Genomic DNA, 14,536 nt, shown 5'->3' with positions numbered 1-14,536 from the left:
CAGTAAACAGAGGTGATAGCTTTTCCTTGAGTTAGACACAGCAGGACTTGGGTGCTGCCCAAGGAGACCTGAGAACACTAAAGTCAAAATATAATAGTACCATTCAACTAGTACCTTTCCTGTTTCTTATTAGTCTCTTTGCCTTCTTCTCAACTGATTCTCCAGTCCTTTAAAAGGCCAAAAATTTCAGCCAGTGAAGCGGGCAAGTGAGGTAGAGTGAGGAAGAGAGAAGAGCCCCCCTATTTTCCTTCGGGTTTGCAATCCAGGTTCAAATCCAAACAGGAGGAGCGAGAAGCTTTAGATTGGATAGAGTGGGCAAGGGGGGCCTCTCTGAGGGGATGGTGTTGGACCCACAATCTGAATGACGGGCACGGTCCTATTAACCTGCTACTCAACATTTGGATGACCACCTTCAGATTTACCTTAGAATTTTTTTTTTTTCTCTTTGCCTCCAAACAGCTCTTGTTTTAACCACCTGATCAGGCTATGTTTGCAATTCTGTTTTAGGTTGTGGCCCAGGCAGTGTTATTCATGTGTATGAACACAGCTGGAATCTTTATCAGTTACCTGTCAGACCGGGCCCAGCGCCAAGCCTTCCTGGAGACACGGAGGTGTGTGGAGGCCAGGCTGCGCCTGGAAACGGAAAACCAAAGACAGGTACCGATTGGAAACGCCGTGTGTCCCGGTTGTCACCTAGCCAGTCTCTGAATAACATGGAGCCTTTTTTCTCCCCAAACACATCCTGACTTGCAAGCGTTCTCTCAAAGTTTGTGTTATGGGATTCCAGAGTCTAAAATAGTAATGTTGGACTTACAGGTCAAAGTGGGTTGGTCTTATTCTCCACACTCAATTAATTGTTCCCTGAAAAGAATAAAATGATTCTAGTCACAAAATGATTTTCTGACACCTTTCACTGACATCTATGTTAGTGAATAAGGCCATGATTCCTACAAACCATTAACGTTCTCATCTTTGGCTCTCCTTTTTTGAAACTGTAAATTGTTAATTCCAGTGAAATTTTTCGTTATGTAACAATTCAAATTATAGTAAGCCCAGAAAAGAATCTTGCACATGTGTAGTTCCTAATTGCTCATCCTATTAGAAGAGATGATTGAACACAATCAGTTTAAAGGACATGATACAAATTCCCGGATAGGGCTGCAGTACGAACGAAGGCAAGTGTGGTCGGGGATGGGGCGGTGAGTTCCAGTTCAAAGAGGTTAAAATAGAGGAGTTCTTAGACATCCTGATTGGGTGAATGTTATAAGGATTTGAAAAATAGCTTTGGCCTCAAATTGTATGTTTCCTCAAAATAAAATTAGCTTTCAAAGAATAAAGATTTGCTGCTGTTAAAACGATTCCTATATTAAACGTTCATGCATCTTTTGCTTTGAAAGCAATTTTCAAAGAGGAATCACAGGCATGTGTTGCAAATTGATTATAGAATCAACACATTTCATGTTCAAAATGTTTATATACTCTTGAGAATTCTATGCTCAGTAGATATATTAGTTTTACCATACTAGGCTCTTTTTTTTTTTTAAGTTTTGTCTCTGGATACATGCATGATTTATGCAATAATGATTTGAGAAATTATAAAGAAAGTAGCTGCAAAAAAACAGTATTTTCCTCATTTTAATTTCATCAAATCATCAGCAAAACATAGATCTTTAAAGTGAGCAAAGCCAGGTCTGTGTGATAACGGATAAGGCAGATGGGTAGGGGGCAACTTGCCAAAACTCAACCCCCAGTGCCATATGTTAGTCCCAGGGGCACAGAGGAAACTACTGAATTTCCAGATCCCACATGGAATTCGCGGGATTCAGATTTAGGAGATTTCTAAGTTAAGGTCTAAAATGACTATGGAACCTCATAATAGATTTATTTTAGCTGCCCTGAATATCCCTATAAAATAATTTAGAAAAACAACTTTAAGAAAGAAATCACCTTGTACAGTAAACATAAATATCTCGCAGGACGATATATCGTGTTCCTCTGCAAAGCAGAGCAGTTGCCAGACGGACACGTCAGTCTTTCCATGGGATCTATGCCACTTCAGAGAATGCTGCCATATTAATAATTTATTCAACTGCTTTTGATGCCCTGTCACAACCAGAACTGCAATTGTGGGTGAGCTGTGTGGGAAGCTGTCTTTTATTTAACGTTTGTGAAATATTAGCGACACTGAAAATGATTGCCTTTTCCTGCCCATAAGACTTACTTCTTTTCCCACCTTCAAGTTGAGTGTCTTGAAGTCACTGTGATGTAAGAATCTAACAGGGTGGAGGGACCTTTCTCCATCCTCTCTAATTTTTTTTTTTTTAAGTTGCTGGAAGGAGGAATAAAATAATAAGATTCAGAGGTGAGAACAGGTGACAACTCAAATGTAGTGAGGAGTTCACTGGAGTTCATACCACAGCTGTCTTACCTCCTAGTTGGGTCACCTCAGCGCTTTAACTCTCAATCCTCAGTTCCTCATTCATACATGGGGAAATACATCTCTTTTTAGCATTGTGTTTGCTTCAAATAAGATAATGTATATAAAGCAGTACAAAATTATAAGTCAGCCTCATTACTTTCATGGATGAAATACAAGAAAACATTATCTTTTGGTGGAAGATTTTTTGTTCTGAGGATTAAGTAAAATACTCTGTCGGTTTGTTATAGTCCTGTGTTCACAGTTATGATAAAGTATTTCTGGTATATTGACCACCTGCCTTGCCCCAGTGGTTGTATCTAAGATAGCCGGCTCTGTGTCATTCAATGCTAAAGTTACTTTCCATTGACATTTGATCTCTGCTTCAGGTTTCCGTTATCCCTGAGGACTTCCTCAGTGATAGATGGGCAGAGAAGGCAGAGGCTTTCAAACGAGATGGCCGAGGATTTGAAATCTTTCCGTAGTTACTTACTCTCTTAGTGGGTTTGAGCAAGCTCTGAGTCTTAGTTTCTTCATCTGTAGCATGGGGATAATAATACCCTTCCGGAAGAAAGAATGGTTAGAAATATAGTATGTAGTATTCTTGCAGCTCATTGAAGAGTTTCTATTAGCATGGTTGTGCATAATGATTTATGTGAATCAGCCAACACAGGTCCCTCCCAGGAGGACTCATTGGAGAACATATTATAGATTGGCTTGTCTTGGTTTAAACCCCGAATGAAAGTTACTCCCATGGAGGGAAATCAGGATAGTGGTTCTCCTCAGGTGTACAACCATCAGAACTCAGCATTAGGCTCCATATCTTTTAAAATATCATGTGTCATTAACACACGTAAATCCATCCCCATTTGCATCTTATCAGAGCAGGTTATAATACCATAACTGTTAGAAATTCTATACCATGTGAAGGAAACACTGTACGTGCCTAAGTGACTGCAGATCCTTTTTCCTTGGGAAGTTATGCCAAAGACAAATGGCATTTTATTTTTGCAATTATAATTACAGAACCAAGAAGTCTTACTCTACAGAAATGTTCAAGTTTTGTGGGATTTTTTTCAAGCATTGGCTTTATTTCACGGTGGAATACAAAGGAAACATGTAAATGACTTAATTTGTTCAACCATGAATTAATTTATTTATTGAGGGTCTAGTATGTGCCATGAGCTTTACTGGACGTTGGGAGTCTAATGACGATTAGCAATAGGTTCCTGGTCTTACAGAGTTTACCAGATACGGAAAGAGATGGACAACCTCACAGACATCTAAGGTAATAGTATTTGCGTCAAACCTAAACTGGAGGCTGATAGAAGCCTTCCTCAAAGAACTGATGCCTGAGTTGACACGTGAATAGAATTTAGCTCAGTCAAGAGTACCCCTAAAGATCAGACGACACATGCAACCATGCTGAAGGAAGGGAGAACATGGTTTCTTGGAGCAATTATGAGCCCTCCCATGATAACTCAGTTATTATTCATCCTTCTACTCATGGTGGAGTCGCAGAGACAAATAAGACTCAGTCTCTACTCTGGCTTGGACCTGGTGGATGCATAGAACTTTCTTCCCTCTCTTCCAATAAATAAAGAATTAGCAAAGAGACTGACAATAAGATACATATGAAAGACAACAAGGTTGATAGCCCCCAGCAAAGTTATGTACTTTCTTCGATGGCATACCACTGCACTTTTCAATTCTATGAAAAACACTTATTTATATTTATTGAAGTTTAAGTATGGACCAGGCATTGTTCAGTGAAGAAAGTCCATTGCAGGTCTCTATCACGGCATGCCATGCTGGATGTCAATCATTACATGCCTGTTTGTTAGGGTAAACTGTGAGCCCCTTCAGGGTGACCCAAGGCTCATTCTTCTACACAGCCCACCTAGCAGTGCCTGAAAGCCAGCATGGAATGTTTGGTTATGAAATGGCTGAGATTCTTAATAGTCAATAGTGGTAACTAAGCTTTTTTCCAAAGAAAAATTGCCAAGCTGCAGATAGAGAATGAGTGGCACTTCAGCTATGCTGCTGCTTACTTGGGGGTCCCCTAGCATGATGAGATGCTGGAGGTCCTGGAAAACATGCTTTTCCTTGGATAAATTGAGGTTGCATGCTTGGTTCTTAAGTTAAAAGCAAGCAGGCGGGAGAGACTAGAAAATGTCAAAACCCTGCATGTCTTCTAAACTAGTTTTTTAACAAAGCTCCTTGAAGATGGCTGTCTACCTTACAACATCTCCTTTCCTTCCCATGGTAACTGGCACAATGCCAGGCAGAAACTACTGAATGGGCCCAAATATTAACATTTTTAATTTAGATAATTGGCTTCAAGAAGCTGAGCATATATTGGCCCTTTCCTTCAGGGAGGCGAGGACTTTGCCCCTTTTTTTTTTTTTTTTTTGCTGAGGAAGATTAACTCTGAGCTAACATCTGTGCCCATCTTCCTCCACCTTATATGTGGTTGTCAGCACAGCATGGCTGACTAGTGGTGTGGGTTCACACCCAGGATCTAAACCTGTGAACCCAGGCTGCCAAAGTGGAGTTTGCTGAATTCAACCACTATACCATAGGGCCTGCCCCTGTTTTTTTTTTTTTTCTTTTAACAATTTTATCACCAATTCGAATAGCATAGATCATTCCAACCATCTCCTATTTGTTCTCTTGGTCCCCAACTTCTCTTTCTCCAATCTGTTCTCCATCCCAAAAGCCTGGTCTGGTTCAGAACCGGTACGTTGGTTGTAGGGGTTAAAAGCAAAATCTTCAATGTCTGGAAAAATCTGGATTCCCCTCCTACTTCCTGCACTTCCTAGCTGTGGGAACTTAGGCAAATTACTCCCCTCTAGAGACCCTGATTTTGTGGGTGTAATATGAATATAATGATTCTACCTTCCTCCAAGAATTGTGGTGAGGATTAAGGGTGAACAGTTCTTAGCCCAAGGCCAAGGATGTTCTCAAGTCATATTAGAGAGGACGCCATGATGATAATAACATTGATGTCACTCTTCAGCAGGAAAAGCCTTCAGTGGCGCTATTCCCTCCAACGTAGCATCCAGAACCCCCCACATGGCCCAACAGGCCCTCCAGGATCTAGCCCCTGTCCTCTCTCTGGATTTTTCTCCACCCCTTATCACTCACATCACACCAAATGGCTGTCAGCTTCCTGAACTCCTGTTTCACCACCCTATGCCATGTGGTTCTTTCAACCTGGAAAGCTCCTTCTTGATGTCTCTACTCTGAAAATTCTACTCCAGCATCCCTTCCTCCATGAGGCTTGCTTTCGCCTCCCAGGTGGAGCTGAAATGCTTTTCTTGTGCTTCCAGCATGCCTTAAAGTTAACTCTCTTATAGAACCTGTCAGAATTTATGACATTTACTAGTCTGCATTGCTCTCTTTCCATGGCCAGTAAGGACTATTAAAAGCAGCTACTCTGTCTAATTCATCTGATTCTCGGGGGTTTTTCTAGCACAATGGCTGGAATATGATCTCTTCTGATTAATGTTTATGTAACTGAGTTATATTGAATTCAAACTTTGGCTCTTGGCTTCACGTCTACCTACATGAGGGTCATGCTGTAATAATTCTCTTGCGTAAAAGTGGCAAGACTTGTGCTCCTTGTGACCTCCATTAAAAACTTGGTGGGAGGAGGACTCTTATCCAGTTCAGGAGGGACTGGGGCAGGCTGAGTGCGTGTCTTATGCAGACCTGCTAGGGGAATTTTCCATCTGGAAGCCACATCTTAGAACATCTCTCTTTGGGGAGTTAAATTCTAATTATGGTGGTTTTTGTAATCCCACTTCTCTTCCCAAATGATCCACATGGCCCATATTTATTTTGAATATTAAAATGAATTAATTGTTTTTCTTTCAGCTTTGCAAATTGCCTAAACCTACTTATGGTAATCATGGCATTTCGAGGTGTCTCAGAAGCTCTGGGGACACTGGGATTTCGTTTCTGATGATGCCATATGTTGCGGCAGCAGGAAGATTATTATTAAATGCAGCAGATGTTTTAGCGGTATTAAAGCAATTCCGTTTAACTTAAACATCTTTGTTAGACAGTATTGGTGTAAGTTAGTAGTTCGGACAATAGATTGGGTGTCAAAGTTGGTTTTCCTACTGAGTTCTGAGTTGGTTGATTTGATTTATGTCAGTGCCCTATAGCATCTCGGGAATCGTTTTTAAAGCTACAGATAGCTCTTAAGTATTACGTAAGGCAGAGCCTTGTCATTCATTCATTCAAGGAAGAATCAAGGTTGACCTGAAAGTGGCAGAGTCTCAGAATATTTGTTTTTTCTGCTGCAACTTGATGACTCTTCTCTTTATCCTCCAAAAACCTCTTGAGCTTTCTACCATCAAGCCATTTTTCTGCTATTCTCCATCTCTTACATTCAAGACCACCCACATACAATCCATGATGGTCATCCTTATCTGTTATTAATATATTTCATGTTAACTGTTCTCTAGTTTATACTGGAATATTATCCATTTCTAAACATTCTTATTACCTTATACACTCATGTCTTTGTTTTATGCTTTTTCGCTGCCCGGTATAACATTCCTTTCATCCCTAAACTTTATCCACTCTTCAAAGCTCAGCTCAAAGGTCACCTCCTGCACAAAGACCCTCTCTGTTCCCCCTGCTGTGACCACCATGAGTGTTTCATTTGTGTATTTCTTTATGGAATTAATCTCTTTCTACATTCTGCTATGCTCTTGCTTTATTTTTGCTTCGATGCCATAGACTCTGTGAAGATTCAATCTATGTTTCATTGGTGTTCTTCACAACAGCTGTGGAGCTGGAAGGGTAGAAACCCAACCCGGGAAGAAAAGCAGAGACAGTCAACCTATAATGAATGTTGTAATTGTGTTTTCAAATATTGTTTCATTCAAAAATATTTGTGAATAAATAGATTTGGTAAATATTCTCATCTTGTGAAATGATTTCTGGGATCTTTATTCTCCAACACCAGGAATCTACTATCTCCTTGACAGGTAACAGCTTTAACTTCCTCAATTCACCAGTGCAACTTTACCTTCCATTATTCTTTTATGTCAATGACTTCAGCCTAGGTAGGGTTCTACCTAAGCAAAATTTTAAAAATAAATTTTAATTAAAGGCATTTTCTTGATCATCCTGTAAGTATCTCTGCCTCTATGTTCCATTTTTTTCATAGCTCCATTTCATTTCTTTTCATATTTCACTTTCTTTTCTTTCAAGCATTTGGGAGAAAAAGTAAAATATTATTCTAATCACCATCCTCCCTGAATATATAATGCTCCACAATTGTGTTGTCACATTGAGTTTCCTATGATGATGGAAATATTCTGTATCTGTGCTATCCAAAAACCACTAACCACGTGTGACAGTTGAACAGCACAGGAAATATGGCTAGTGTGACTAAGGAATTGATTTTTTAGTTTTGATTAATTTAAATTTAAATAGCCATTTTTATCTCTTGTCTGTCTTTTGGTGATTTATTGTGACTTCAACCATCACTTCTGGATCTTTCCTATGGCAGCGTTCTAACGCCATGTTCTTTGCTGAGCTTCAGATGTCCATCATCAACATCCTGCCAGACAGCTTCATCTGCATGTCCCACAGATATCACTGGCTCAGCTTGTTCATGATCCTCTCATCCTCTAAAAATGTACTTCCTCTCTATATGACTCATCCTTGTACCTGATCCATCCAATCGACTGAGGTGCCAATTCCTGTTAATGCCGTCTCCACCATATGTGTACTAACTGTCCCTGTATTTCCTTTTCTAATACTGTTTAAATTCTCCCACGAAAAAGATTTCTAACTGGCACTAACCGGTTTCTAAGTAGTGTGAACTGGTCTAGCCAGCCAGAGTCACTCCACCATAAAATTCTTCTTGAAAAAGAAACTGTATTTTGCTTTTTCCCATTTTCTTTATGATCTATGAAATAGGAGCCTCTAGAGACATATCGGACCTCATGGGAATGTATGGAGCATGAGCCACTGTTTTCTCCCGTCTATTCTTGCCTCTCTCCATCTTACAGAAAGTAGGATTCCTATGTAATGTATTCATTGCCAAAGCCTTTTTGTGGGATAAGAATGTGGATCCTCTCCTCCCTACAGGGAGTCCACCCATGCAGGCTTCTCTCCTCCCCATGGGGAGGCCACTGATGCAGTGAGCCCCACAGTGGCCCAGCTGCTGTACTCTAGGTGGAGAGCTGTAGCTGACACAAAAAGAAGGCATGGGAACCCCATGTTCACTCATTTTGCAGCCACAGGCCCCATCCCTTTGCTGGTAATAAAGTGTCTGTCTTGATTCTTCTCTGCTTCCCATATCTACTTCTCAACTTGGTCATTTGAGAGGTGGGGCATGTAGCTAAGTCACATCTCAGAACCCCAGCATAGAGTGTAATGTCTATCAGAATCATCTTCTTAGTACCCAAGTTTGATATAAGACCTCACAATACAGCCCCCCATCCATTGCTATTGCCTGTAAAACACAAACAAATCTCATTTGGCCAGTATTACAGCCCATCCACTACTTGGCTCCAGCCCAACTTTTCAATCATCACTTGTTACCTCCATTCTTGTACTCCAACAGACATGCCCCACACTTCTATGCCTTTGATTTTTTGCTAGTTGTTCCCTGCTTGCCCTCTAGATCCAAACTCTAACCTTCTCTGCCTTTCTTTGTACCCCAGGAGACTTATCTTTATGGACGCATCAACAGGCTCAATACCCTCTAACTTCTGGTTGGGTTTGACCAATGGGAGGCACTGGATGTAGACTAGAAGATGGGAGGGCAAAGAGGTCAATGGATTTATCTCCTCATCATCTATCCTGCTGGGCTATGGGATGACAGGTGCTGCATTTTTCTACCAAAGGTGACAGCTCCTATGAGCCAGCACTCTCTTATAGCTACAGGATTTGCCAGGTTCCAGGAGTGTTTGCAACTCCACTCTTCCTGGCCCTGGGGTGCTTTCCCATCCATTGTTGGGTTCCTTAACTCTTCATTAGATTCTCTTCCTTTACCCCTCTTGAAGTACCAATTGTCTCCTGCCAGGACCCTGAATTACTTGCTCCTATTGCTCCCTTTGCATGAGATGCCCAACTCCCATCTCTCTCCATCTGTGTCTGTGAGGCAATTTAGTAGAGCAGAAAGACTAGGAGTCAAAAAACTCTGCTCTGTCCAATATGGTAGCCACTAGCCACATGTGAATATTGAGCACCTGAAATGTGCCTGGTCTAAATTGAGATATGCTCTGAGTCTAAAATACACACCAGATTTTGAAGACCATACCCAGAAAAAAAAAGGATTGCAAATTATCTCATTAATAACTTTTTATGTTTTGGTTCCATGTTGATTACACATGGTTATGTCTGGTTAAATAGAATATACTATTGACATGAATTTCGGCCGTTTCTTTTTACTTTTTTAGGGTGCACTAGGAATTTTTTAATCCCATGTGTGGCTCACATGTTTCTACTGGACAGTGCTGCCCAAAGGTGTGTTCCATTTCAGTTTGCCACAAGTTGTCAGATCACCTTGTGCATGAGTTTCCTCATTTCTCAATTAGAAATTATAATTCCTGCCCTAACCCACGGAGGTGTTCTGAGAGGCAAATAACATAATGTCTGAAAAAGTGTTACTTCAACTGTAAAGAACTCTACAAATGTTAGGGCTATTTCTGTGAAAATCTCACCAACGCCCCAAACTGATGCTCAAATGTCCCCTCTTTAGGAAGCTGCTTCTACTGTTTGCAGTCATGAGCTATTTCTTTTTCCTTGGCACTTAGAAATTCTTAGTTAACACAGGTTTTTCACACTGTGCCTAGTATCACAGTTAGCACCACGACTCCCTCTAGTTGCTGGTTAGATTTTGGAGAAGTGAGCACAGGCCCAAGATTAATGGCCTTTCACCTTCCTGTAGCAGCTGACTTCACTCAAAGGGTAGACCACCTACCCTTGCATTCCATCTTGCTGTCTGCTTCTTTGCAATCTTCCCTTCACATTACGTGCACCGTTTGGCGTGGCAGAAGGAGTGGGAGCTTTGAAGAACAACCTGGATTTGATGGCTAGTACTAACTCCATATCTGGGTGATCTTGGGTACACCACTTAAACTCTCTGCACTTTGGATCCTTCGTCTGTCAAAAATGATAATCCCTGTATCCCAAGGTTGTTGTGAGGAAATCAAGCAGTATAGATGAGAGCTGGGCATCATAGTTGGTCCGTGAACTATTGGACTGCCTGGACCACACCCTGAGTTTTGCAGCAGAACGTACTCTCATTCTAATTAGTACAACTTTTCTTCTTGCTATTTGTGTTCTTATTCATATTTGGCATCCCTGGGCAGTGCTAATTTTAAATACTCCCCCTGATTCCAAGAGAGGCCAGCACCCTGCACTCATTTGCATACAATTAACATTTCCAGAGGCAGTTCAGACAGAAGAAATCAATCACCATCACTGCCCTCAACACCTTTGATCCAGCCTGGAGGAGCTGAGGAGCAGCCCAAGAGCCACGTGGGGCCCTTTTATGTCATAAATCTGTCCAGGGGATTTTGACTAAGAAATTTGAACTGGAAACCTAACCACAACCCAACTATGAAATACTGAAGGGAAGGCATGCTTCATTGCCTAGATATCGTTAAAGGAACATTCCAAAAGCCATAGTAGATTAAAGCAGGAGGGAAATAAAATACGTATTTTAAAAAAATGATCCATGCCTAAAATAGCTTATTTCACCTGGATTTGACTATGGGTCCATTGATGAGAATTCTATATCTTCTATTTTGCATAAGCCCACTCAAAATGGATCGAACATAAAAGAGAACAAATAATTTAAAAATACTTTTAGAGCAATCCGAGTACAGAACCATTCTAGAATTTTCTGTTTCTTTGTTTCTAATGTCGACAAAAACAATCCATAACCAATCTATAAATGAAAATTTGGGGTGAATTTATTCTGAGCTAAAATGTGAGGACCATGGGCTGGGGCCTTTCTTCCTGAAGGAAGAAAGGGCACCAACAAAGTGGGGTGTACAGAGTGGTTATATACCCCCAAAGAGGATGTTTCACATATGACTGAAATGTCCCTTTTACAATAGTCATGAGACTGCTTTGTCAGCACAGTGATTGATGGACACAGCAGGTAGGTTGCTGTCTCGGTGGACACAGCAGGATGGCAGGTCTGTTGTCTCGAGCTGGGTGGTCACAGGAGAGCTGGGTGGTCAAAGGTGAGCACAGCAATCAGTTCCTAGCCTAAGGAAAGATGCTTATCCCTAAAGAAATGCCAATGTCGGGGGAAGTTGCACCTTTATCTTAAGGGCATTTGTTCTTGCCGTAGGAAATGTTTAAAGCAGATATACAATGCGTGCTCAATGGCCACAGTCAGGCCCTTTTGGAAAAACAAAGGCCAAATTAGGTTTACACCAAATGGCTTCCTCATATACTCCAATATATCCTATTGCTTGCAATTTCTATTTATCACTAATCTTTTGCAAATGTCTTGCCCACACCTAATTTGAAAGCAATTTTTTTAGAAGGAAACCAAGTATTTCCAAAGCATTCAACTTTTCACAGAAACAGAAGCTTGCTTTCTTTTCACGTTCATCTTTTGTTGTTTATACCATACTCAATTAAATTTGGTTATAGCAATAGCAAATGCAACTGACATAAATAAATCTGGAAACAAACAATACTACTTCTTGGTAAAGATACAACATAACTGATGAGGCAGACATAGGATGTGGACTAGACAGGGCCAGCTAGCCATGAATATTTAGCATATTGGGAGCCTCCATCAGTGGGATAAGTTATTGACTCAGTTGAGGTCTACTGGAATGCAACGTCATGTTGTCAGTTACCTATGAAAATCAAAGTCCAAATTGATCTTTTAAAATAATGAAACTCCTCTTGATTTGCAGTCAGAGTCTACGAAGTTGAGATAGACTGAGAACTATGCTTTCAAGACAAGAAGAAATTTGGCATAGGGTGAAATAATCACCGTTTCAACCTCCATTCACTCAACAAGCATAGATCTTTCCTTCTCCAAAACTTTTGTCTCTCCAGTATTTCCTTTCTTAGTGACTAGTATCACCGGCCATCAGCTCTCCAAGCCCACGCTAGCTCCTCTTCTCCTTCCTCTCTGAGATCCAGTCATAATCATGAGCAGTTGGTTCTCCTTTCCGCCCATCTCTCATATTTTTCTCCACCTTTCTACCCCTACTCTCTGCTCCTTTTCTTTCCTGGATCACTGCAACAGCCCCTAACTCCTTGCATTTTGTTCCTCACACCACAACCAGAGCGATCCTTCTAAAACAGAAACCTGCTCAGGTCACCTCCATGACTTCTGTATGAGGTTGAATAGTGTCCCCTCAAAATTCATGCCCACTCGAACCTCAGAATGTGACCTTATTTGGAAGGAAAGTCCTTGCACATGTAATCAAGTTAAAATGAATTCATACTGGATTCATTGTGACTCGTGTCCTTGCGAGAAGACGAGAGAACACACAGAAACGTAGAGGCAGAAAGGAGAAACACCCAGGGCAAGGGCCGTGTGAAGATGGAGGCAGAGCCTGGAGTGATGCATCTGCCAGCTGAGGAACCCCCAGGACTGCCCGCAGCCACCAGGAGCTGGGAGAGTGGCATGAGAAGTTTCTCCCTGAGGGCACCCAGAAGGAACCAAAGTGCCTATGCCTTAATCTCAGTCTCCTGACATCCAGACCTGTGAGAGAGTAAATGTCTGTTCTTTTCAGTCACTGAATTTTGTGGTAATTTGTTATAGTACTCCTAGGAACCTAACACAACTCCCCATTGCCTTTACAATGCAACACGATCCATTTCTTACCTCTCTCTCTCTCCACCTTAAACTTTACCTGGATAGAATTAGCAAAGACTAGTCCTTATAAAGCACTTACTATGTGCTAGATACTATGCCTTTTACCTATATTACTTTATTTAATCCTCAGAGTAACCCCACAAGGTGGGTGGTATTTTTACCTCCATTTTATAGGTGAGGAAACCCATAAACAGAGAGGTTACGTAATAGCTAGTAAGTTGCGGAGCTGGTACTCAGACCTAGACAGTCTGGCTCCACAGCCCATATACTAACTATTATGCTGTGTGGATTAATGAAGTCTCCTGGACATACCATGCTGCTCACAATCTGCCCCTCCCTCGGGAGGACCCTGGCCCTCTCTTCCTCACTGGAGACCTCTTGTAGTCTCAAATGATGGGAAACCCAACTCGTATTGGTCTTGGCAATAAAGATAACATCTTGCCTCATGTTACTGAATGTGTAGGGGTAGGTGCACAGTTGTCACAACAGGACCATGATTTGATTGATGGGACTACGCAGAGAGATGTGGAGAAATCAGATGAGTTCTCTTAAGTAGAAATAAGATACAGGGAGGCTACTCAGAGAAAGAGATCCAGTGGTCCAGGGAAGTGCCAGCATCCAATGAAACCTCCAAGAAGGCTCCTACTGCCGATGATGGAGCCTGGCCAGACCAAGGGTGGTGTAGGGTTTTCGAGAAGTTCCCTTTGCTTTTCTCACATGGGGTTTTTAATGCCCTCTTGACTCCTCACAACTATTCTAAAGCTTCCAGCTTTGTACCTGCCTGCCCATTAATTGCAAGAAATTGATAACAACCCCAGAAGGTCATATGCTAAGGTGTGCACTCCTCCTCCAGTCCAGCTTTAGACTTGCCTGAGTTCCATTCCTAACAGGCTTCAGGCACAGCTTGATCCAGGGGTTATCCAGTACACTTGGTTGATTTTCCTTCATTATTTAGATCTCAGCTAACTCATCATTATCTAATCAAAATTCCACATTAATTGACTTTTTCTCAGAGCCCTCTTCAGAGCTTTCATAATAGTAGCAAATGTAATATTGCTATCCAATCATGTTAGTACGTTATGGAATGTAGACCAAACCCCAAGTTAGGTGCCAGAAATAAAAATTAAATGAGATATTTTAGATAGAATTTTTCAGAATAGACTGGAGTTTGGTAAGCTTGGCACTTTCCACCTTATCTTATAGCTCTATGAAACATGTCTCATATCTCTCCACATGATTGTAAATTTCTTGATCAATTGAGGACTCATGTTTTTCCCACATAATATCTA

At 41.2% G+C, this 14,536-nt stretch overlaps 1 protein-coding gene across 5 annotated transcripts in view; it reads left to right on the top strand.

Annotated features, from left to right (window-relative positions):
* The window catches only part of ADCY8 (adenylate cyclase 8), a 216,953-nt gene that overhangs the window by 48,428 nt on the left and 153,989 nt on the right, over positions 1-14,536 (top strand). For all 5 annotated transcript variants that reach the window (XM_070630986.1, XM_070630985.1, XM_070630988.1 and 2 more), the window contains exon 2: positions 508-657. In XM_070630986.1, coding sequence (XP_070487087.1) covers positions 508-657 — 150 coding nt within the window. The remainder of the gene's footprint in view (positions 1-507; positions 658-14,536) is intronic.

The sequence above is a fragment of the Equus przewalskii genome, chromosome 8 (genome assembly GCF_037783145.1).
Source record: "Equus przewalskii isolate Varuska chromosome 8, EquPr2, whole genome shotgun sequence".
NCBI lineage: Eukaryota > Metazoa > Chordata > Mammalia > Perissodactyla > Equidae > Equus > Equus przewalskii.
The sequence above is the reverse complement of the archived record's forward strand: the minus strand, read 5'-3'. Positions and strand labels throughout refer to the sequence as shown.